The following is a 25,180-nucleotide window of genomic DNA, read 5'->3' as shown; positions in this document are numbered from 1 at the left end:
AGGTATACTATTAAAAGGTAAAAGAGCTCAAGATGGTCAGTTTCCCTGGTTGATACAGTTTCAAACAGTAGCACCATGTGGTGGAGTACTTCTATCACCAGATTGGGTTTTAACCGCAGCGCAATGTGTGCAAGACAAGAGAAATGTATGATACTTTTTCTACCTAACACTAAGAAAAGGATATATATATAGTCATATCTTAATTTTATTAATACAGTCCATTACTTTATTTGCAACTGGACTAAATGGAACTGACTCTAAACAGACATTACCTGTAAAAGCTACATATATATATCCCACATATGAAGCTTATTCTGTTCTTCCTGATCGAGATCATAACATAGCTCTTTTAAAACTTACTAAGCCATTTGATATGTGCCATAATAAAATAATCCTACCTAAGGTTGTGCCTGTCAAATATGATGATGATTACAAACTATGTTTGATATTTGGATGGCAAAGTTATGTTGCACCATCTTCAAAAGTTCTAGCTAAGCCAGTTCTATATTATGAAGTAATTCTTAATTCCTGGAAAATGTGTACATATATGATAAAAACAAATACAACGTACACAAATGTATTTTGTACAATGGTTGAGTTTAAGGATGAAATGAGAGCCTGTGCTGGTAATCCTGGTTCTCCAGTTGTATGTGAGAATCAAAAACATGAGATAGCTCTAGTTGGAATTGCATCTTGGACAAACTTTTCTTTAGAATGTGGAGATCTTCCAACATATATCGATGTCGATGCATTTAGGTATAAGTTCAAAAATAAACTTACCAACAGTTTGCATAAAATTTTAAATTAGAGAAATAAAAATTTGACGCATATGTATTTGAAACTGAATTATAATGTATAACTTTTGGAATTAGGGCATGGATGGATGATTTAGTTTTTAATAACAAAGACATGGAAAAATGGGAAAATAACACCAAATTAAATGAAAAACAATGTACATTTAAAGAAAACACTAATATACATAATAGTTTATGGAATCATTCAGATCTTTTACAATTAGGTTCACGAATAAGTTATTGGCCAGGTAATACAAAAATACATTTACATAATAAAACTGGGACAGCAATAAAGTATCAAGAGGTACCTATAGAAAGTATGAACAAATCTTATTTTTGGAATAAGTTATATCAATCTATTTCCAATAATTTTAACAATAAAAATGCATCTTCTTCCGATGGCTACTATAAAATGTCTTATCTAGATGTAGCAAAAGAACCAAGTAGTAATATTTATAAATATAAAGAAATTGGAAGTTCTCAAAATAAGAATCAAATTGTAGGAAATTTGAATGGTGCTGTGAATAAATCATTATTGTGCAACATTCAACAATTTGATAAAGTTACAGTACAACAAAATAAGGATCAAATAGAAATAGATGATTTTGAATTGTTATTACCACTTAATTTTGAAGCTGTTTCTTATTCTAATATTATTGTTGTATATTCTAAAAAATTATACCTATTTTTTCATTTTGTATTTTGGTATCTTTACATTATTATTTATACATAACATTTGGTATTTAAGTAAGCACATGTATTATATGAAATACATTTTATACAAATACAGTTTGATTTAATATACTGAATTTAAACAAATCAAATAACTTATTACTTCCTAAATGGTGGAGGAATCCATTTCTTTTTGCCACGAAGTTCTCTTAAACGTTCATACTCTTCTTTAAAATCTTCGTGTTCATCTCTGTATAATCCATAATTCCTAAGATGTTTCATTAATAAATCAGATTCAACATGCCGTGGATAATAATCAACAACTTCTGGTCGCTTATTTATCGGTTTTTCGCTAAATAATGTCACTACTTTCATCGATTTCTTATTAGTCGTTCTTGTTACTTCACCAAATATTCGATTACTTAAACGATTCATATGTTTGGCATAACTGGTACCTGTTTTTGCAAGATCCAAGTATTTATTCATTTTGAAAGATATTTGATTATTTCTTTTCAGAATGTATCCTACGTAAAGTAGAATAAATTAAGGTTATACAGGTTAGGAAGTATAATATTGTCTATTAAATTTAACTAGTTTTGAATTTTAATCATTAATATGTTACTTTAACTAAATACGTACTATTAAATGCGTATATGAAGGTGTAATAAATTATTGATATTCGCTTCTACTTAGAATTTTAAGTTTCAAGCATGAATAGCAGTACCTTCACTAAATATATAGAGTGTTAAAATATTTCGAATAGAATCAACTGCTAATTTAAGATAAACATAATTTTTTTACGAAGATTAATAAAAAGATAAAAAATTACATTGTTAATAATAAACTTACAAATTTCTATATATTTATCTAAAATTAATTCACAAGTAAGATTATTATAATTACATTATTACATCAACATTTTTATATTTTTATTTAAAAAAGTAAATTTTCTTCCAATAAAGAATATTGGAATTATTAATTAATTGATAATATGATTTATCATTTATTTGCTATATGTTGTTTTTTCATTATACAATTTTCGCTTGACTTTTTTACAAATGTTAGCAAAAAGTATGCATACAGAAAAATACATATATTATATGAGTTTTTACTATTAATCTTTTCTATTTTTATTTCAATTTTTTTCCTTATATCTATTTATTTTTATTACATTTTATTGAATATTGTAAAATATTTGATTCATTTATAGGATTTAAATTTCCCGCTTCAATAGAATACGTATATGGCGCAATATGTCAAATCGTGAAATTTGAATTTTAGTGATTAAACATCATAAACTGGTATTTAAAAGTTTTCCTTGTGATAAACGTAAGTATATTAGTATCTACATTATTATCATTCTTTGACTAAAGAAAATAAAGATATTAGAAAGTGAAGTTAATAATTAAACGAATTTGACGATGCAACAACATATACATAACTGCCGTTTCTTTAACCTGTTTAATGGTCCCATAATTAGAAAAAAATTAATATCTGTTAGATTGATTTTAATTCTTGTAAATGTATGTAAATGTAATATACATACTTTATTTCGGATAAAAATGATACTGTGCCTAAAGAAGTAGGTAATCTTTGGTCCACATGTAATTAAATTAATTATAATAAATATTAATTATAAATTAGTTACATATCTATTATCATTTTTCCAAGCATAATAATGAAATAAATAGATTATTCTTCTCATTGCTTACAATGTTGAGCTACCGATACAAATTTTATGTAATAAATCTCGACCATCAGTCAATAAATCAATCCCTGTAATTCACCAATGAAATTCTCCCTTTAGTATTAATCGGTTTTCGTATATCCGTGAAATTTAGTTAGAAGTCAACAAATGTATTCATTCAAATCTCGAGTGATCTGCTTGTTAAAATGTAAATACTTTAAAATATACGATATCGTAAATAATTCCTAAGAAATTCAATGAATTGAGAATTCAATTATAATAATATTAGAATTTTTAATTCATTGTTCATATTAACTTTAATTTATTGTGTATTGAAATTGTAATGTTGTATAATGATGTTGTATTGCTTGTTTTGATTAATTAATTTCAATTAATAATCAAAATTTTGCTTAAAGTCAATCTGTATATTTCTAATATCAAATTTTTACAATATATATATATTATTTAATATTTCACAAATCTAGTTGTATATTTTTTTTATCAGGAAACATTAAATGGAAAAAATTAAGTAAACAATATGACCCAACATTTTAATCTAGTATACCTTACAAGTAGATTTTGCCAATCTTGTTAGCAAATATAAGAAGAAGCTTGCACTATGCAACAATGATTAACAGTAGGTAGCAAATATGTTAATACTAGGACTAATTGCAATACAAATGAGAATCCATGAGAATGTAAAGTGTACAAAATGAAATAATATTGTTCTTCTGATTTTATGTAGACTCATTTGAAGATTGTTATATACCGTTCTAAGTCGTTAAATCTCTGTTGCTCATTATTAACTGTTACTAACCTACTGTCCAATTATATTATTATGAACAAAATCAAAGAGTGCAACAAGATATTATCAATTTTCGAAAATCTTTCAAAAATGTGATCTTTCAATTTCCGTATTAAATTTTATCCATCAATTTTATAGACAAATTTTGTTTGAAAAACATGTTTTTATTATATAAATTATGCCATTTCTTTATTGTTCTTGCAGCATTATAAAAAGAGCCACAATAAATTTCCTGATAACGACGAAAACATCATAATCCTTATGTACCATTACATATATAACGATCTGCATATACATATAATATGTAAGCAACAGATTAGAGATCCCCAGGGTATGAACTTTCTTACATTTAAAACGGGACTTCACGAAACTTACTGCTCTCTAATTGAATTAATATCATCAGTAAACAATGACAATTACACACATACTATCGTCTTATCTTTTCGTTTTATCCTTTAAAATATATATTTACTTAAAACAGAAATCAACATTTAAATTAAATTCCCTCTAAATCTTCAATATTATCAAAAATATAATTTCATATCAGTTTACATTCTTTTAATAGATTAAATTCTGTTTTTTTCTTTTTCAAAGCTTTATTTTATACCATCAAACGTACTTTAATCAGAAATTACAATATTTCCCACTATCGATATTATATCCTTATGAATATCCATATATAATAACGATATATTGTACTTTTGAAAACAATGAACATTATTTCTTTTTCACAGAAAGCTTACTTTCATCGGTACCATAGGAGGCCTGTAACGGAATCAAGATCCATCCAGGTCGGCAGGAAGGTTAACACGGTCAGTTTAATCATTACGGATTATAAGCGAACGGAACATTCATCGAGGAATATTCTTATGACAACAATGATTGAAAATATCGGCACGTAAATTACCAGCAAATTAGATTGGCGAGTTTTGTTGAGGCTTCCGTAAGCGAATCGAGAAACCTGCCAAGAGTCAGCGCATCTCAGAACTTCTCCGACCTCCGGCAAGGTGAGTGCTACTCTCTAATATTCGACCACGACTATCGGACGGACTTCCTGTGGCACGTGACTTCTTCTCTTCACTGAAATTCTGTTTACTGGGTAAGTGCCAGTATCGAGAATACCTGTCGAAAATATCGTCAAAAGAAAACACCGATTCGATTCTGCGAGCGGACGATTTCGAAACAACGAATCTAGATACGGCGATAATAATTATTTCGCCGAATTTTCGCTCGGCATTTGTTCATATTTCCATCCATCTGTATTAATTACGTTGGTGCGGATGCGCCAAACTATTTCAAAATGGTGTCCGAAAAGTTTCCACTGCATTTTGCGCTGCTGATTTTTCAGATACCATTGGTCTTAGTTTTAGCGTAGGTTGGCTATACACACGTGCCTTGCATTTTAAGAGACATTTCTCGAAGTGAACGTCGAGGCAAATGGTTGTAGCAGATTTTGTTCTCTCGAGCTGCGAAGTTTTTCTTCGTTGATACATTATATTAGTCGTAGACCGCAAACGTCTGTAATTTTTGTGCCTGATAAAGGCTTCATTCGTTGGAAATAACATGTTTGATTACTGATCACTAATCAAATAATATGTGAAACTAGATAAAATGTGTAATATTGTATTATAAAGATGAAAATCACGATTCTGTGGAAGGTCGTAAACTGACGACCGTTTATGTTGGAGGAACATTGAATGTTTGTTTCCTATACTTAAAATTGGATATGGTGCGTACAACATATTTTAAATGAATTACTGTGTAATTTATACAGGATGTCCCACGAAAAGCAGGATGTGATTCTCCATAAGAAAGCATAAAAAGCATAAGAAGAATAAAATTTTTGTATATAAAGCTTCGTTTTCAAGGAGATTGACTTGGAGATTTTGAAAACGTAACAACTATACGTGCGTTTAACTCATAAGTAATGACGTGATGAGTCTTGGCTTACATTCTTTCTTTACAATCTATTATCTTATCAACGTAAGCTAACAAAAATATTGAATAAGACAAAATGTTTCATCAATCTAAACGGTTCATCAAGTCATTATCTAGACATGTACTCTACTCGATACATTTTCAAAATTGATTTTCTCGAAAACGAAACCTTAGATATTTTTAAAAATTGTGTTTTTTATTTTCGATTTATTATCTCTGCTCGATAGTACTACCATATTTTGCAGCACGCTCTATATGTATAGTTTGGATTTGTTTAAAAAGATATAAATTCTATAATATAAAAGATTTCTATGAAGTATAAAGAAACACGTGCGAAATTTGTATGTTGTATCAGACTTTTTACTGGAGAGAATCGATTTTGAAATTTTGTTTGCTACATGTCGTAATTCATATACATACATACATATGCATGCATGATACATATGTGTGATAATATAGATTACTAAATAAGTACAATGCCAGTAGAAAACTGATTCTCCATGAAAAAATAAGTCGTAAATATAAAAAATGTAGAATGATATTTGCTGCGTTCGATGGTTACTGTTTATGTGATAGTAATTAGCAATTATATGCAGGGTATTTCACAGTAAATAGAAAAGTAAAATGAAATGTAAACTGTGATCATTATCGTAACTTAAAATATGGAAGGAAATAAATAGCAATAGACACACTCGCACCGATATTTATAGTATAGATGTGACAAAAATCAACTCGTATGATAGGATCGCTAAAATGGAGATTATTTTTGGCGCGCGAGGAGGAGTAGCCTTGAGCAATAGAAATCTTTATTTTTAATTATGATAACTTTTTATAATATGAAATATAATCATCCATTCATGAATATTGTTTAATTCGATCTTTCTAATTTAGGAGTGGGTTGTAGTTAATACACATATATATTATTTGTGAATAATTTTTCCGTAAAAATATAAAGACGTGTTAGGGTAACAGCTAACATTTTAGATATATGTAGTTTAGTAACTATTAAGATACTGAAACTCGAAATATCGTAAATTCTAGAATCAATGTAGTACTTTGTTTTATTTTTAAAACTTCAAGAAGTTGTGCCAAAATGAGATAGCTCTAGCATATATGATCGCCTAAATTTCTATTAAAGGTGACATTATTGGGATTTTACTTTTGATTAATAGCAATTTGATAACTTAATTTTGTTCGCAAATAAATAAATTTTGTATATTTTGAGTTAGTTTCTCTTCCAAGTAAATTCATTTAAATACAATTAGGAAATTTTGTTATCTCCACTTGTACAACGTTATGTGAACATGCATTCGATGAACTTAAATGTCTCTTAACTATTTCAAGCCTGTTTGCGAGCATGTTCTGGCTTGACATCGTGAAAGTAATTTCTTGGAAGATTTTATGACAAATAAAGTACATAGCCAGTACAGTTCGTACAATCAACAGAAACACAAATGAAATTATCCTCTAAGCGTACATTGTAGTATTCATACATTTGCGTCTAACATCATTTAGAATAAAACAATGAATTTATTTAGTAATTTTGTTCCTCTTTCGAAAAAGAATATTACAGATGCAATTCTTTCAAGTACCATGAAATAATGGTTTTTACCAAAAGTAATTGTTACATACAGAATGCCTGAAAAGATTAGGACAAAACAAAAAGCTTCATATAAACTTATACTTGTAAATGTTTTATCGAAGAGTTATAAGTGTTCAAAGATTTTCAGGAGGTTACTCTTAAGACTTGTTATAGAGATTATGTAATTAGCATGCATTGAATGTATTTAGTATTCCATATTTCTACAACAGCAGGGATATTCGAAAAAGTTCAACAATTATTAGTTCGACGATTGGGATTCTGCATTTCTGCAGAAGCAGGAAATTTTGATTCCTCATTTACTATAACTGTTAAAATAATTAATACAAATTTTTAAACGCTTATAACTCTTCAATAAAGCATTTTCGGACGTAAGTTTATACGAACTTTTTTTATCTACTTGACCTCATTAACATATAGTATAAGTTTTGTCCCGACCTTTTCGGATACTTTGTACATAGTATATGAAAAGGGAAATAGAGTATTTTAACATTTAGGATAATATAAGACTTAAGGTAACGTAGACTATTTAAGCTTGAAAGGGCAAATTATGAAACGTCGAAGAACGAAGCCATAGTAGTTATTTTATGTGGAATGTATCCATCAATTCGATAATTACGATACATGATACAATAATCTTGATCGGTGTGTAAGTAAAGCAACGAATCGACTTTTCCATGAACAGACTGTTCCATTCAGTGTTTATTTTTCGAGTCTGACGGTGTTATAGTTCGTATTAATATTTTTGAAGGTAAAGAAACATCGGAATTAATTTTTGCGTAATGCAGTAAATATTTTCAGAAGGAGGGATGTTAAACAAATAACTATATAATTAAGAATAAACTATCATCTCGTTATTATCGCATTTTTACTTTATTGTTCGAACGTTCAAATTTAATTCATTTATGGTTTTTCTCTGCCTAATGGTCATTACCGGTAGAGAAGAATAAGTGTGCAAACCGTAAAAAGAGAAGAGAGCATTAGAAATTTATTATGGGTACGTGCATTGTGCTTGTTCCATGTGTTCCTCGTTAAGATTCAAGCTTCGTTGCTTCCGTTGGAAGCGTCAAAGGGTTCTTGATTGAAAGTACTTAAAAACAGCTCATCAACGAATGGAAAAACAAGTATCGAGAAGAAAATAATAATTATTTTTTTAGGTTTCTGTAGGTATTAGTAATTGAAAGATCGTCATTCGCGAAGATCTAATATTTCAATTTTTTATTCTTCGAAACCTTATAATCAATCGAAACTATAATTCTAACGAAGCGTCATATTAAAGTACTTTATTCGTTTTTAGATACAATATCGCCCTGCTATTTATTGTACCACTCTTTATGGGACATTCTGTAAATACTCAGTAAAAAGTAATTATTGAATAATTTATAATTCCCCAACTGTAGTGATAGCATCCCTTTACCTAGACCAAGATACGTAAAAACACAAATCTGTATGAAAGAAACCATCTTCTCTTTTATAAGCGACGTTGTACCAATTATCCAAACCTATGACAAACCATTTATTTACGCGGTTCCAAGAAATCCAAGATCATGTCCTTGAATCCTGCGGCATCAAAGTATCAAGTGTCTTCGGTATAACGATCTATATGGTAACGATTAGTGAAATAATGGCTAAACAACTATATAACGCTTCGATCCGTATTACGCACGGCTCGAATATCACGTGTGCACGAGGAACAGAACGAGATCCATTGTCATCTCGCGGAGGTCGCAACGAGGGAAAAGTTCGTGCACTTTTCCTCGCAGAATCGAATTTCCTGTTGCCAGTGTGTGACGTAGGTTTGGTGTTCCAATAACAGGAGTCCCCATACATAGTCGGTTCTATTGATTTTTCGTAGAGGCGCAAGCGCTATTCGGTTCTTATCTGGCAAAAGGGAGGCGCGGCTATAACCATGGATCCCAGTGTACTAGCTAACATGGACAAGGACGCATTGAAGAAGCAGATCGAGAACATGAAGTACCAAGCTGATATGGAACGGTGGCCCCTTTCGAAGAGTATTGTCGCGTAAGTCCATTAACCCCTCTTTTTCGCCCCACCTCCGTCGGTTGTTTCTCCAATTTTTTTCTTATTTCCTTTTTACGGTTCTATTGTTTCACCTTATTTAGTAGATAATGATACGACGAGGATGGTCCACGGAAAGTTTCGTGTTACGCGTCCAACAACCCCATCTATCTCATCCTATATTCGTCAATTATTCTTGAAATTTCATTTGCTCCTTTTCATTTTGCTTCTTCTTTCGTTTGATACACTGATTAACGCATGATGTTGTTTCCTATCTATCTTTGTTATCGTAAAAATTTATTGGTCAGTATAAGTAGCTGTCCTTGCTGTTTCATCTCATTTCTTGTTTCATCGTTGTTCGAGTAATAGGTCGAATTTTTTCGTTCAATTTGCCCGATGGACTGTTCCGTCCTTTCAACGACTCTTTTATGTATTTGATTATTCCTTGTTTACTTATTAAGCCGCATTTTCTAGGCTGAATAGTTCATCTCGTATTTTTTTATCTTCTTGGTATCGTAGAAAGAATGTCCTGTGAAATGATTCATTATTTTTTGATAGGTTGCATAGATGAAGTTAAAAAGGGTTCAGGATTTAGACAACATTTTTATACAAGACGCGCAGAGTAACATCTTCGTACCATTCTCCAGGCTACAATTTAGCAAACATACCGAACTTTTTAAATAAATAATTTACTAAAAGATACAGAAACATTGTACACTGGGAAAAGTGAATTAGTGGAGAAGTTTTAATAGTCAAAACCACATTCATATTTGCATTTGATATGAATTTTATGATACAGTTTGGAAGACTGGTTGTACTTCAAATGGCTCTATCACAGTCAAATTTAGTAAACATATGATATATAATGACGTGATACGATATTTAAGGAAACTGTATGTCTGAAATTATTTTTAATTTAAATTTAAGACTGATTAATCTAGAACAGCACCCAGTAAACAATGTATCATTCAAATGACCCAAGTGATTTTGTGTTATATTTAGCATTTCTTTCGAACTTATTTTTAGCTACGAAGGTATTCATAATACATACATACATCGTGTAATACATAAACAGTGTGACGAAGATTGTGAGGAGCAAATCATTTTTATTTTCTGATCTTGTAAAATTCAGTTCAGACATTCGAAAATCTACTAATTATATACAATACAATACGTTTTACAATACATATATTCCTACTAGCTTTGTAATTGATCGGAGATCCTCTTTCTTTCAATTCTTTTTCTCGTTTGTCTTCAATATTCAAAAAAGACATTCATAGTACAAAAGGAAAATAATAATTGTTCATACTATTTAGGAAAAATCACCATAGTCATCACAAGAAATTATTAACATGGCATTGTAATCGTTTTAATCACATTTGTTAAATTTACTATTATTTTAATATGTCATAGTATCTATATATCATTTATAACAAATTCTTGTAAATCTTCGAATCTTTTCATCGAGCTTCTTTCACATTCTTGCACATATTCGTTTATTCGAATTCATGCTTGCTTCCATGTAAAAACTGTTTCCTTCTTAAAATTCATATGGCGTATTCCAAAGTCCTCGAAAAACTTTGGAAGCTGGACGAGACGGACAACTTTGTTGGTATTTTACTGACTTTGATAATTAATCAAAAGAACTTGAATGGTCAAGAAAACGATTATGAAGACTTTCGCAGCAGAAAACCTTGCAATAGTAAACACAAAAGCTTGGAATCTTTCGTATCGACATTATCATTGAAACTATCGAGAATATGAATGCTCTTCCTAATTATTTTATATTTTTGTTTGTTTGTTCGTCAGCTTGCTTTTCTCAGATTACTTGGGCGTATCTGTCGAGTCGTTAGGAGCCAGGAAAATTGATTTAACGATCAACAGGTTGAAAGTTAGTAATATGTATATATATCTAATGAAAAATGGAAAGTAAATTGGATAAATAAGTTATAGTGCTTGTGTGGAAAGAATATTTGTATTGTGACGAATTTATAACATTAGAATGGAAAATGTTATCTGTATAAAATTAAGGTGAGATAAGAAAAGAGTTTTGAATATTATTTCACGCGTTGATTTGTCATTTTCCGCGTTAATTAATCTTAGAATTCCAAATTTGCACAAAAAAGTTAGGCGATTATCGACGAATACTATTTTTAATATTATTTTACATTATACTAGGATATTAGGTCAAATCAATATTAGTAATTCTGGTTTTCTGGTGTAATGAATTCATAATCCCTCAGCTACTTGAGTACTTGATCTTTAATCAATTCTCTTCATTTTGGAAATTCATTCTTGCAACATATTAATACTTTATAGTTTAATATCAAACGTCTAGAATCTTTCGTTCATAGATTACATACTGTCATCTGATCCTAAGACTTTTCTTAATTAGTTACTTCTCGAACTACCGTGTTTCTTTATCCCGACGCTGAATTAGTATCTATTAGTACTGTCTTACATGTATAGTTATCCATTCCAAATTATAAAGATTTATAAGTTTTCAAAACAAATGCAATTAGTTTTAGAAATAGAACAATATCATCATAAAGAGGTAATTAACAATTCTGTAATTATTTAAAAGACAAGGTATCAAATCTATTTGTTTTAAGATTTTCTAATGAAACTCTTTTACATTGATTTTTCTTGGAAAAATAAAGCCTGCTATAATCAACGAAAATTATTCTATATTTTTCACTTACTTTCACATAGAGTTACTCTTCTCGCAATTACCGAATTCTTTGTAAATATGTAAGAAATTCTCGATTGCTTGCATTTAGAAGAACCGTATATTTACTTCTTCTATACTCGGGAACAAAAGCTGTTCATGTAATTTTCATTTGCTTTAAAAAAAAAAATACAGTTTTTTAATTTATTTGCCTCTTATTTATAACCTCTGGGTTGTTCATGATACTTGAGATATTATATTGTAATAAAGTAGCAACTCAGACGGTGGTTAAAAAAACAAATCGAACGACGCAGTATTGATCGAGTCATGCTGAACCGACTCGAACGAAACAATCGTCGCGGTGTCGTATAAAAATCGTTCGGACAAAGTGATCATAGAAGCCGCTTCCTAGACGAATCGAGAAACGCGAGACGTGTAGAATAGTGTAGATGACGACGTAATCGGTGTGGTGTGGCGCGGCGTGCCGCAACATGCTGCTAGTAATCGACAGTCAAGGTTAAATTACACCGACGTTCCCATATTACACGTTGGGACAGGATCTCCTTGGACGTGGAGTATCTGTTAATCGCATATTCGTGGACTGATCACTTTTAGACGTTCGCATTGTGCATACTTACATACCAGCTGGTTCATACGAACGAATTAATTGTATCAAAGTTGTAGGAGTTTTACATGTTAACTATCTTTCCTAATATGATAGAAAGGCGTAATTTTCGGATAGTCTCACGTCATGAACGAAGACGTAAAAAGATGCGAAACCCATAGGAAAAATGTGATATGTAGATTCATCTTTGTTGATCTTCTGATTCTTATATTACATTAGTTGAAGGAGAATATCTCGGATTGGAAAAATTTTATTAAAGAGAGAGGACGTTTTACGTGTATGTTACAACTGAATGGATACATACTGGACTGTATTATAAATTCATTCTGCTTTTATATTTACCACTAGCAGATATTTATGCAAATTTACATCCTTATGTACAGGGTTACGAAGAACGGAGCTTAAGCGCAGCGTGTTCTATACAATATCCGTATTATGTGTATTCTGTATACCTTTGCATCCTCAAATTTCCCATAAATATATCAAAATCCGTAGTCCACCACCAATCGCACAATACCCACAATCTTGCGCTATATCTTTGCCTTGCCAGTAGCAGCAGCTAGTAGAAAATATTCTTTATTTCTTTATATGTTTAAAATTTGCCACTGATTCTTTTCAATGACGATAAATTTTTACCTAAATGGCTGCTGACGTGTAACTTCTACGATGTATGTAATATTAACGAACGTAAAATCAGTAAAGGATCGAAAAAACCATATTACGTCACCAATGGGATATGTTACACTCTAGTACAATAACATAGACAGCTATTTTAATTAAGAAGATCTCAAGCAAATCGACAAATAAGTAAATAAGGATAATCTTGCTTATATATCAATCTTGGTTCGTTTGAGTGGACGCGCACAATTAGTCCAACATTTCTCTGAGGTCTAGAGGCTGTAATGGCGACGCGCACCTAATGAGACACACGTTCAGTGTTCGATAACATATGGGAAGTTGCACAGCGTTGCGGAACGAACGCGGAACCGCATTCGAGCAACGACGTTGCTCGTTGCGGTTTTCGAGGGGAATCGTACGCGAAAGCAAAAAGTTTCCGCGGTCTGCTACTCGGAGAGTGCCCGAGTGAAAGGTACCTCCCATTTTTTTCTTCCTCTCTTACCGATCGAGCTAATCTCTCGCTCACCGTCTTGCACTTAACGCCGGACATTCTCCTCTTTCAAACGTGGTGCGCTTTTTCCCTTCGCGCGCTTTGAAATTCCTTGGAAGGAACAGTATTTTCCGTGCCAACTACATACAGCGTATATTGTATACAGCGACTCATAAAACTATTCGAACGATTACCATAGGAAATTTTTACTTACATACGGTATATAGAAAAGGTCTTTACACGTATCCTTAGTTTCTAATAAGATGATTTTTCACGAGGTCCTACGAAATTTTTATAGAAATTTAATATACTTGGATTTAATTAATCAGTACATAATTCTTATAATAGACACAGTAGCGTGCTAGTACTTTTTGTAGCCACTGTATTATGTGCATTAGATAAAACGTCTTCACAAATTTCATTTGTATTGTAGCGAGATACGACTGTCATGATTTTATTCGTGAAATTTGAAACGAATCTGAAGATCGATGTAGAAATTACAAGGTACTTACTATCAACATGTATTTAGTAAAAAGTTAATGTACAATATAGAAAGTTGACTGTGTTCGTAAAACTTTTCTATGGCGAACATTCCGGATACTTTCGCGAAGCATTATGCTTGTGAAACTTTGCTCTTGTGGTACATAGGAAAAGTTGCTTTTGTATCGTGTATTAGCTTTATCTAGTAGGAATACTTATATTGTATATCATAGTCGCTATTACAGTTACATATAGTGACTTACTATATAGGAAATTTACGTGGACAATGTAGTCGACTATAAACACTAATGGCCTGGATTTAACACCCACCACTTTTGTCGATATAATGAAGTTCTGACTGCTTGAGAAAATAATAAACTTCAGAAAGAAATTAACACTCTAATTGTTTCGAATTCTAATTTGCTATTTGCGCTTGTAAGATGCATTGTAAACAAGCATTTATTCTTCTTTCTTTGCTGAGAGATACTGAACCAAAGACAGTTGCAGTACAGTAAAATAAGAAACTCTAGGTATCGTATACTGTACAGGTATTTATACGGTGGTGAGCATCCCACTTTATGGAGGTTGGTACAAGGGGAAGCTAGAACCTTATGGTAAGAGCAAGATGTGAAAATATGGAAGAAGGAGATAGGTATTGGAGGAAGGAGCAGGACAGACTGTGTAGGATATACAGAAGGAATATATATAACGATGGAACACTTAGTAGAGAACTATACAGGTGTGCAAACAGTAAATTTAAGCGTGGAAAAAGTTCTATACGATAGAAAGGAGTAACGCGTGGTGGAATGGTGGAAAGGAGCAGCATTGTAGGAATGAGGAAGGAAAAGGACGAGGGCGGGAGAAAAGAAAAGTAGATGTAATGAAGTAGAGGATAAATGGAGGGATTAGGATAGTTCTAAAGCGAGTAGCAGAGGCTAGAATAAGGAGTAAGCGTTCGAAATAGAGTCATCTGAATAGAGTTAGGTGGATAAATGATATGAATGGAGTTATGGAAGGATGAGAAAGACGAGGGAATAATTGTACGGGTATGTGTGTTGAGTAGAAGACAATATAAACCAAGTTCACATTTCCTAGGCTATGAAGCTGAAAATTAAATAAATTGTTAATACCAGTCTAATTTCGAAAAATATTATAAAAACTATTTAAAGAATGTGAAAAGAAACGTATTTGAATTTTTTTCATAGAAGGTATAAAATAAAGAAATAGAATGAAAAAGTTACTCTTTAATTAGGTAGATTTTATACGAATAACGTTCGACGTTCTTTTAAGGAAACGTGAATGAATGTATTACTCAACCTAACAGTTTAATAGAACAGAATACGTAAATGTAATATAGAAAGTACCTAATAAACATGAAATATCTATATGAGTCAGTATTGACCCAGTCTTTGCTGCCCGAGAGTTAAACGAGCTTTTACATAGAATTTAATGTCTCCAAACTTGATATGTTGAAGTTGATAATATAGTTTACATTATAGGGTTTGGATGCATGTGGAGGTCTAGAAACTACGTTGTGAAAGTTGTAGAAATTATTTTCTATCATAATGAACGCGGGTCCTTTAAGTGTAATAGAATACTGTGCTTGGTAAGATATTAATAAAATAATAATAATTCATTCATCTCATTCACCTATCTTAGGAAGCAATTGATAAAGTTTAATATAATTTGCCAATTTTTAAATAATCTTGAATAATACGATTTTAACATAAAACAGTTTTCTAAAACAAGCATTGAAAAGTTACTTGTGTAAGTAGTAACAGGTCATTAACCCACATTCGTTTCTAATAAGAGCGATAAGTGAAAGCTTATAATTTTCTCGCATTTTCCGCTAAGCTGCGAGTTAACTGGAACAGCAGATTCTTATTATTATAACTATTACTGATTTACTGATACTACCGACTAAAACTGTTTCATTAACAGCTTTGCTTGAATGTTTTAACATACACAGCGTACCACATATAATATTAAAAATAATAATAAGCATACCACAGAGTTAAAGTAAATTAAAGTAGAAACTACTATGTGTACAAAAATTATTTACTACCGTTAATCAATTATATTATTGACTATTGCTGTGTTTTAGAACACGTGCGATACTTTTGGATAATTTTTGAAAAGAATGATACCTAGTTCTAGAATTAATTTTTTCATAATTCCATAAATAAAATTCCATAAAATAGTTCCATTATCATTACATAATCCCTACTGTATCTAGATACCAGATACATAATTTAAATCCTTCCCCCTGTAACTCATCAACTTGAAAAAATCTTGCTGGAATTATAGTTGCGATTGCATGTAGACATAGGACGACCTGCTTTATTCAACGACATAGCTGAAGAATTTGTGCCGTATCCTTTCGACTTATTCTTTGCGATCAGATAGATTCAAGATAACGTTGGATATCTGGAGATCAGTGCAAACAACAGAGCGCAATAGAAAGTGCTATAAATTCACTTTAATCAAGAAATCTGAAACTATTGCGAAAGACATTATCAGAAAGTTAAGAAAAATTTAGAAGATATCGTTGCGATAGATAAATTCTGAATAAAGACAAATTTAAAAAATAATTTGCAATAAATAATTTCTAAACCAATATTCGTAACGCACTTATAAGAATCAGTTTAGATTGTTTTAGACTACAATTTCTAGATACCTATCTACTACAATACTTTTTAGCTTCTTGCAAAGGCTTAATGTTTCTCTGATTCTTTTTATTTTAAGGGGAATTGATTAGACCGATGTCATAAAGTATAGTTGCACGAATTGCGCTAGAATTTCTTGAAGTTGTTTTATCTAGAAGTATTTAGCGAGAAAATCGGAAAAATTGGTCGATCGCGATTGAGCAGTCGCGAACCTTCGGAACACAGAATTCTCCTTGAACGCAAAATCGGCCAGACTGGCCGCGAGTCCCTTTCACCGAGCCTTCTTGGCGAAACGACCAACTATTCGTTCCTCGCTGCACTTTTCCTTGCATCGCTTGCAACCTTGTTACGTTTACAACGATCCTGTATTATATCTCGTCAACGTGTCTCCTCAGGCACCTGGAAATTCATTTGGATTTCGTTCTTTCCTGAAAATATCGAACATATTTTAAATACTTATTAGATCGAATATATTTCGAATGAGATATTCGAATGAATGTTTTATATAATCTTTTGATTGAAATTTCTTTTAAAATTGAAATTACAAAACTAGTAATTTTTCGGGATATAATTCGTAACGAAATTTATTAAAATTGATATACAATCAATAGGTAGAGTCGTAACCAATATGCATTGATAATGTAACTGTTGCATAATGATAATGTAAGAATTATGTAATGGTGATATGGGAATATCATTGACCACTGAACGTGTACGTAATCAACAAGTAATTGGTAGTTAAATCGACAATCATAAACATGTTAGAAATATCATCATTAAATATATAATATATCGTAACACCTTTTAGTATAAACAATTGTCTGCAGCTAATTCCAATCGATTCCTTTTAATTTTTTACTTCTTCGTAAGAATTTCTGCATTGAACTGTGTTTCAGCTTAGTTCAACATAATTTGCCTTTTTATTCGGAACCATTCCATCAGAGGTTGAAAATTATTGATATTTCTTCGTTATTTTACGCTCTTTCGTTTTTAATTTTGTACATTCAATCATTAATAAATATTTCGTTTTTTCGATTCCTAGAACCATTCAACGTTCTCGTAAGAGATTCCACCTTCAGCGATAGTCGAAAATATAACCGAACGAACACAACTGAATCAAAAGAAAACTTGATCTAGTAGACGATCTGCTTGCTTCCAGGATGAGGGAGTATGTGGAAGAGAACGAGAAGACTGACCCACTGATACACGCGCCCGACAAGAAGAACAATCCCTGGGCCGAGAGAGGCAAATGCATAATCATGTAATCAGGACGTAGAACCGCAGGGGAGAAGGAGAAGGAGAAGAGGCGAGGAAGCATCTGAGCGAATACCATCCGAAGCGAGCAGGAGAAGCGGAAAACGTTTTAGCCGCGTTTCAAGTTAAACCAGCGAAACGAATAATAAAACCAAAAGAACGAAACAGACAAACTAAAATAAAAAAACAAAAACAAAAAGACGAGAAATACACGTAAAAGAAGAAAAACGTTAAAAAAAAAGACAGAAAGTAAGAAGAGGAAGGAGTTAAAGAAAGGATAGGAAAGACGTATGACGAATGGGAAGGAATTACGATGAGCAAAAGAAGAAGGACAAGAGGAGAAAGAGAAATCAGGCGTTGGCGGAGCGATTTGGATGAAATCCTGGAAGAGGAAGGTGCCAGGAAAGCAGCAAAGTCTCGGAAGGAGGAGCACGACTGGCGCGAAGCGAAATCAAAGTAGCCGGAGCAAATTATTCAACAATCTAATTCCTCGCGGTTACCTGTTCGCGGTAACTTTCCCGTTTGGCATGCAAACGAACGAGTGGCACGTTTCAGCCCGGCTTTCTTTGTCTCTCTAATCTCCGCGGTTCTCGAATTGACTACTCGAGCTATTCTGAGGACGTGGTCCTTGATCTGGCTAAGTTTCGATCGATTCGCACGACGGCGAACCGAGACGCGAAAAGTATCGTGTATCGATATTAATTGGTTAAACTTTCACCTCGTGCGTCTATCGCTTTCTATTTCTCTCTCTCTCTCTCTCTCTCTCTCTCTCTCTCTCCTCTTCAGCCTCTTCATCCTTCGTTTCCTTCTTTTCGAAGGGCCGCTCCCTTTCTCTCGGAATAAATGAATTCCCTCTGAGTGAGCTCGATTTAATCTATCCGAGGATTTTAGAAAAGCAAGGCTACGAACGAAAAGGCACGGGCACGGTGAAAATTTAATCGATCTAAGAGGACTTAAACGAGAGAGCGGGCGAAACGGCGCAAGACGAACGGATCTTCTGAAACGGGCTCCGCTACGAGTACGCGCTTCCGCTTCGTCGTCGTTTCGAGTTCCGAGTTTTGGATGAGTTCTGAATAATATCAGTTCCAATTCGACTCAATTCGTTTCGATTCGATCCAACCCGTTTCGACTCGGACACGTGTTACGCGTCGTAATACACATCGTGTGCAATTCGAATCTAGTACCACGGAAAACTCTTTTGAATCGTTCATTATATCGTGTAAGGATTATTTATCTTAAGTACACAATGTAATCTAACGTCATTATATGTACACACGTTATACCATATGTCGTACGATTAATACGCTATGCATATTTCTGCGAATTTCTTACGAAAATATAATATATTCACATCGTTTAATGGAGATTATTGTATGCTGTTTCGTCCTGTTCCTTTACATCGGGCATTAGTTTCTGTCGCGTGCTTTCGTAATCTAGCGTTTCTTCAGAATTTATAGAAACGTTTTTATTTTGCAAAAGAACGGTAGTGTTCTCTACCTTTTAATTAAGTTAGTTAATTCAACGTTTCCGAAATGGTCATCGTAAAGTTTAATCGTATTCGTTGGTTATTTGATTAAACTCGTGTTTATTTTAATCACTGTGGTAGAGACGTCGTTGCTTCAAATAAGTATAGCGTTAGGTAAATGCAAGGTGTTTCATTGTTCGTGAATATCTTGAATATTTTTGACATTTATGAAGATGTGAAAAGTCTCTGAAACAAAATTATACGACTCGAAGGAATAAGATGGCTGGTCATTTAAAAATTTTCATAAAATGATCATTTTAATATTATTATTATACGTGTTTCATCATCTAACCCGCGTGATTTCATTGTTAAACATTTTTCCATATTTTTAGCAGATATTCAAGAATTTATGGCGAATGAAATATCTTGCGTATCTAAACAGATAATTTCACAGACTCTTATTCCTAATACATATTTCATTAACATCGTATGTACATTAATCTAAAAATCATTTTTATATGATGTTCTATTTTAATTAATCTCAATCGTCATTAATTTTAGAAAACAAGAGAAAACAACAGCGATAAGCTTAAAAAGTTCGAAACTTCTCCACCAATAAATTAGACCAACACCGATATTTATCAATACATCAGACAAGATTGCGCGGATATATTCCGTAATTTCAAAATTCAATTCCCTAAAAAAAAAATGAAGTATATCATTGAATAACTTCTTCTTTAAACAATCCATTGCTTTTTTCTCCAATTTAATTGTACCACGAATGACAATTTTGCATAGCTAAGACTGCCAAAATGCTTAACAACAAAACACACGGATAATTATAAAGTCTATACCCTAAAACAGATCATAAGAAAGAAAACTTAAAAATAACACGTTTCACGGTGCAGTGTACAGTATTAATTCGTACCAATTTCCTTTGTAATTTGTAAACAGAATTTATAATGTTATTAAAGCAATTTTCATTGCAGGGACCATCCTGTATGTACCACAGACAGATAAAACAAAAATAAAGTATCGTAAACGCCTAACTCGAATTCTCTCGAGGGTTGTTCAAAACCACAAGAAACTGCCGAAGAATACACCGTGGAGATGCGATTCTGCTGAACGGCCATTGACGTGGCCCGTGATTCTTCGCCCACGATATTCTGTATCGATTCTGGCGTTCATTGTTCAACAACCGTTTCCACTGTCGATTACCAAGCAAACCTCTTAAGCTCGCTCGCGCAGGAAAACTTATCTTCAGCCCTGAAACGTCTGGCGAACGAGGCCGAGATTCCTTTTGGAGGAGGTGTTGCATTTCAGAAATGTGTTTGCAACAATGTAGCTACGTATTCGTAAAAATGATGGATGAGAAGAAGAGAATGAAGAAAAAAGAAAGCAGAAAACGAGAAAGGAGATTGTATTTTCGTTGGGGCACAATGTCGAATTATATCGTTGTGTCATCGAATAAAACGCGTGTGAAGGATGAAAAGAGGAACATAATGAAAAATTACTTTCACTTTTTACTACATGCAAGAAGTCTTATGGATAGCTGCTTGGCTTTCCAACAATTAATAATTATCGAGGATATGCTTTGGTCACGGTATTTTATTTCGATATCGTCTTCCATGAAACGTTCTAGACGATATGGGTGATTAATAAAACTGATGGAGGTTTCTTCCTAGAGAATGCACGATAATTATTTCTCTACGTGTTTGTACTTGTAGGGGACGTTAAGAAAAAATCACGTGGCCCATCCGTTTGCACGAGGAAAGAAAGATTTATTGTTAGCAAATGTGTTCGAAGGTTAATATCTATTGAAATATAAGTGATAACGAATATAAAATATTTTATGATTCGTTTGTTATCGGTGTACGTACTTTTTTAATTGGTACCATAGTTTCTTATCTTGGAATATGAAGAAGGAACATTGTGATACGTAATTTAAGCCTGAAAATATTTCTTCGTTAATTTTTGTTAATGAACTGCTAATAGATAATTGAGGAAGAAGATACTTGTTTTGAATGTTGAATCATTGACCACTTAATAGCATCAAAGTGTGTTAAATCGCTATATTAATATGTTAAATTATTAGAAAATTGTAAAAGATGGTAAAAGTATATCGGATATTCCAGTTTGTAGGTGTATTTGTTGAGACGTAATTTAAAACCATTCAAATTCTTCAAAATATGTCAAATTGTTCGTTTTTCATCGTATTATATGTAGGATGCATAACAAAAGATAAATGTAACGAAAATATACATTTTTATTCATAAAATTAAAGAATTATTCATGAAATTTCACTAGAATCTTTACAAATGGGAAACGAATTTCAGATCTAATACTCTATCTTTCATTTGAATGAAACACATACGCATACAATACTTCTCGGTTTTAATGGTTTAAATAATTAAGACAAACGCTTATCTTATCTCCAAACTTTAATTAACGCATTTTGAAACGTTTCTAGTATGTGATCTATTACCAAATATTTATCAAACTTATGCACCTGGCTGAGGATTAAACATCCAGAAATTCTGTGTAATTAACTCATGGGACCGGTTATTTTACCGCTATGCATAGAATATTTTGTCTTAATTAATGATAGTCCATCTAGTTTATATGCAACGATGTTCCATCTTTATAGTAGATTTGGTCGTATTTAAAAGAAATTTCTCGTGAAAGGTTAATGTGATAGGAAAGTCCAATTAAACAGCCTCCATTTCTAGATTTGAATCTCCTTAATTGTATGTATATGTCATGAATCTTGTGTAGGTTCCTTATTAATTAGTAATTTTCAAGAGTTATAACAAAGTCCGGGTATCAGGCAATTGTAAATGTCAAAAAGATTACTTACAATGCTTTCTAACCAAAGAGGAACATCTAATGACTTCCTTGCAAGAAAAGAAAATGAATAACTAAATATGCATATCTTCATTATCGTAATACAGAATAATATTTAAAATAATACATTCATTTACCGAAGGAAAACTTTATAAGTATACTCGGAAGTTTTGAATGGCAGCATTTTCAAAAACGAAATTAAGTTTTTATTGTCTGATAAATAACATAGGACAATGGCGATAAAATTTCATTTTACTCAGTCAATTTCTATAGAATTGTACCAAGCAGGCTTATCGTATACCTTATTGTATCATTGATTAACATCGATGATTGATACTATTTCCTCCGCAATGCCATTTTGCAACGCGTGTTATAATATTTTCATGGCAATCAACTGTTAAGCATAAATTCAAGAGATTGACTTTCTATATTTTTTCATTATGCATTGCTTTCATTATGCACATTGCGATATAAGGATATTATTTGATATTATTATGAAACATTTAAACGATTGCCATTCGGATGAAACATATCTCGAATATTATAGTTATATTATTTTATAAAGCTTCTACAATAACAAACAACATTTCTATTGCAGAACAGATACTGAAATCACAATTTTTTAACGCTTTCAGTTAATTTACGTACAAATGTTAAACTTAATTATAATAAGAAACACTAGAAAAGTCTATTTTAGATTGCAATTAAGTTTTGGAAATTAATTTACATATGAATCTAAAATGACAAACCTACATCATGACATATAACTACGTAATTATATTTAGATATCAAACAATGTTATAATAACTCAAATATTTGTATTTATTGTTATTTTCTACTAAGGATATAAATAGATATAAATGTCTAATATGTATATCGATGAAGTAACGACGTGGAAGCCTTCAGACAGCCGATTAATTAAAGGTACTTTTTCATTTACGTGACAGGTAAAAATGACATCTAGGTTGAACAATCACCTTCTCGTTGCAGCCGTTCCTTTTCGTGGAGGACACGATGCATTATGTTTTCTTTTGATTAAGGATATTCCCATATAAGCTTTCAACGTGTTTCAGCGACTGAGGCGACAAAAGAATTTGAAGAAAAAGACGAGGACAGTGAAAATTCGTGCCAAATACGAGACCTCTTTTCAAAACAGTCAACTGAATAGTGAGAATGACAGCGGGTAACAATTTCTTTCGCATTTTGTACGCCAGCTGTTTCTTCTTACAATAATGAGAATATTTGACAGAAACGACGTATGTGCATGTGCCTGCGTCGCGTGTGCATATGTAGCGTATCCTTTCCAAGATTTAACATAAAGATAATGTGGCACCGAGTGAAATTCTGTTGTAACTGTCGCTATTTCTTGATCGCCTGTTTGCTGATTTTATACGAATGCGCTCTGCAAAAGTTTGCGCTCTGCGCGTTCCTGCATTCGGTATGCTGGATGTATATATCTCTTGGTTGCAACAACACGTCTTTTCAGATTACAAAGTATTGCATCACGAAGGAATGTTGAATTAAAAAGTACTGTTTAACGTAAAGTTTGACAATGAGTTGATCGAGATGTCCTAGAATTATTATTGATTATACGACTCTTCCGTCTATATTTCTACAACCAAGAAAACTGGTTCGCAAATTCTACGACCCATTTCTTACTACGATTTTAGCAACTGAGGCATTATCTGATTGCAAAGATTAAAAGCCACATAATTATAGTTTACTAATACAGTAGTCGGAGAGATATTGTTAATCAAAGTTATAAAAATTGTATAGTTCATTTATCAATCTATTTTTGGAATCATTAATCGTATGAATATTTATCTCTATTTGAAAAAAAATGTTGATTTTACTCGAGATTTATAGCAATGAAGATACGTGATGTACAGTGTCATAATATTTCATTCAAGCACGATACCATGTAGAATTATTCACATATAATCGTGTGACGATATAATTTATGTCGTAAATTAAACCATATGCAAGAGAAGTTTTGACAGAGGTGAAAATCACGGGATAGTAAAAGTTAATAGAGATCTTTAGGTGGTTTCCTAAAAACTTTATCCATGTCCTAGAAAGTTCAAAGTTATAGGAGTCATTCGTATATATTTCCACAATCAAGAAAACCGGTTCGCAAATTCTACGGTCCACTTCTTACTAGAAGCAAGAATCTGATTTGCGCAGTTGAATCTGATTTACGAATAGTTTCATGATAGATCAATCGCTATATTAGAAATAGAGACATTCCTATCCTTCAGAGACTTAATTGCAACCGTTTTCATTTGTAAATGAAGAAAGTGAAAGCATCCACGTGAACATTAAATTGATCGAAATGATTTGTTTCAAAGTATAATAAGCAAAAGAACAGGTGGAGCCCTTTCTTATCATTTCGACAATAATTTTTTTCGAATTTCGTCACTTGGGCAGAGTACAATTCGATACTCCAATTGTTTGAAATTGCTACAAAGAAACAAAGTCGTTCGTAAGTTTTATACAGATAGTTATTAAATAAAAGTTATCAAAATTATTGATTAGTGAAATACGAAATTATTAAA

The 25,180-nt window shown here is 32.1% G+C and overlaps 3 protein-coding genes and 2 long non-coding RNA genes across 6 annotated transcripts; 3 read left to right on the top strand and 2 right to left on the bottom strand.

Annotated features, from left to right (window-relative positions):
- The first annotated feature begins 162 nt into the window (after positions 1-162).
- LOC122574583 lies at positions 163-1,527 on the top strand. Its single transcript, XM_043742306.1, has 2 exons — positions 163-756; positions 873-1,527. The coding sequence occupies exons 1-2, from the start codon at positions 374-376 to the stop codon at positions 1,525-1,527; spliced, it is 1,038 nt and encodes a 345-aa protein (XP_043598241.1). The 5' UTR covers positions 163-373.
- Positions 1,474-2,260, bottom strand: LOC122574581 (28S ribosomal protein S33, mitochondrial). 2 transcript variants are annotated; one of them, XM_043742302.1, is made up of 2 exons: positions 2,106-2,260; positions 1,474-1,990 (listed from the first exon to the last, which is right to left on the bottom strand). In XM_043742302.1, exon 2 carries the CDS (start codon positions 1,950-1,952, stop codon positions 1,626-1,628), a length of 327 nt encoding a protein of 108 aa, XP_043598237.1. In that variant the 5' UTR covers positions 1,953-1,990; positions 2,106-2,260; the 3' UTR covers positions 1,474-1,625. The 2 variants fall into 2 exon arrangements, with proteins under 2 accessions (XP_043598237.1, XP_043598239.1); XM_043742304.1 differs by having other exon boundaries at positions 1,474-1,921; positions 2,106-2,257.
- On the top strand, positions 1,891-4,440 carry LOC122574585. Its single transcript, XR_006319107.1, has 3 exons — positions 1,891-2,023; positions 2,677-2,795; positions 4,163-4,440. It is a non-coding gene; the product is annotated as an uncharacterized LOC122574585 (long non-coding RNA).
- Positions 4,441-4,903: 463 nt separating this feature from the next.
- Positions 4,904-20,836, top strand: LOC122574582 (guanine nucleotide-binding protein subunit gamma-e). Its single transcript, XM_043742305.1, has 3 exons — positions 4,904-5,057; positions 9,352-9,518; positions 18,222-20,836. Exons 2-3 carry the CDS (start codon positions 9,406-9,408, stop codon positions 18,325-18,327), a joined length of 219 nt encoding a protein of 72 aa, XP_043598240.1. The 5' UTR covers positions 4,904-5,057; positions 9,352-9,405; the 3' UTR covers positions 18,328-20,836.
- LOC122574584 lies at positions 9,528-16,651 on the bottom strand. The gene is made up of 3 exons (XR_006319106.1): positions 13,445-16,651; positions 12,218-13,367; positions 9,528-10,044 (listed from the first exon to the last, which is right to left on the bottom strand). It is a non-coding gene; the product is annotated as an uncharacterized LOC122574584 (long non-coding RNA).
- Positions 20,837-25,180: the final 4,344 nt, after the last annotated feature.

The sequence above is a fragment of the Bombus pyrosoma genome, linkage group LG14, assembly GCF_014825855.1.
Source record: "Bombus pyrosoma isolate SC7728 linkage group LG14, ASM1482585v1, whole genome shotgun sequence".
Classification (NCBI taxonomy): Eukaryota; Metazoa; Arthropoda; class Insecta; order Hymenoptera; family Apidae; genus Bombus; species Bombus pyrosoma.
This window is presented reverse-complemented; position numbering and strand designations above follow the sequence as displayed.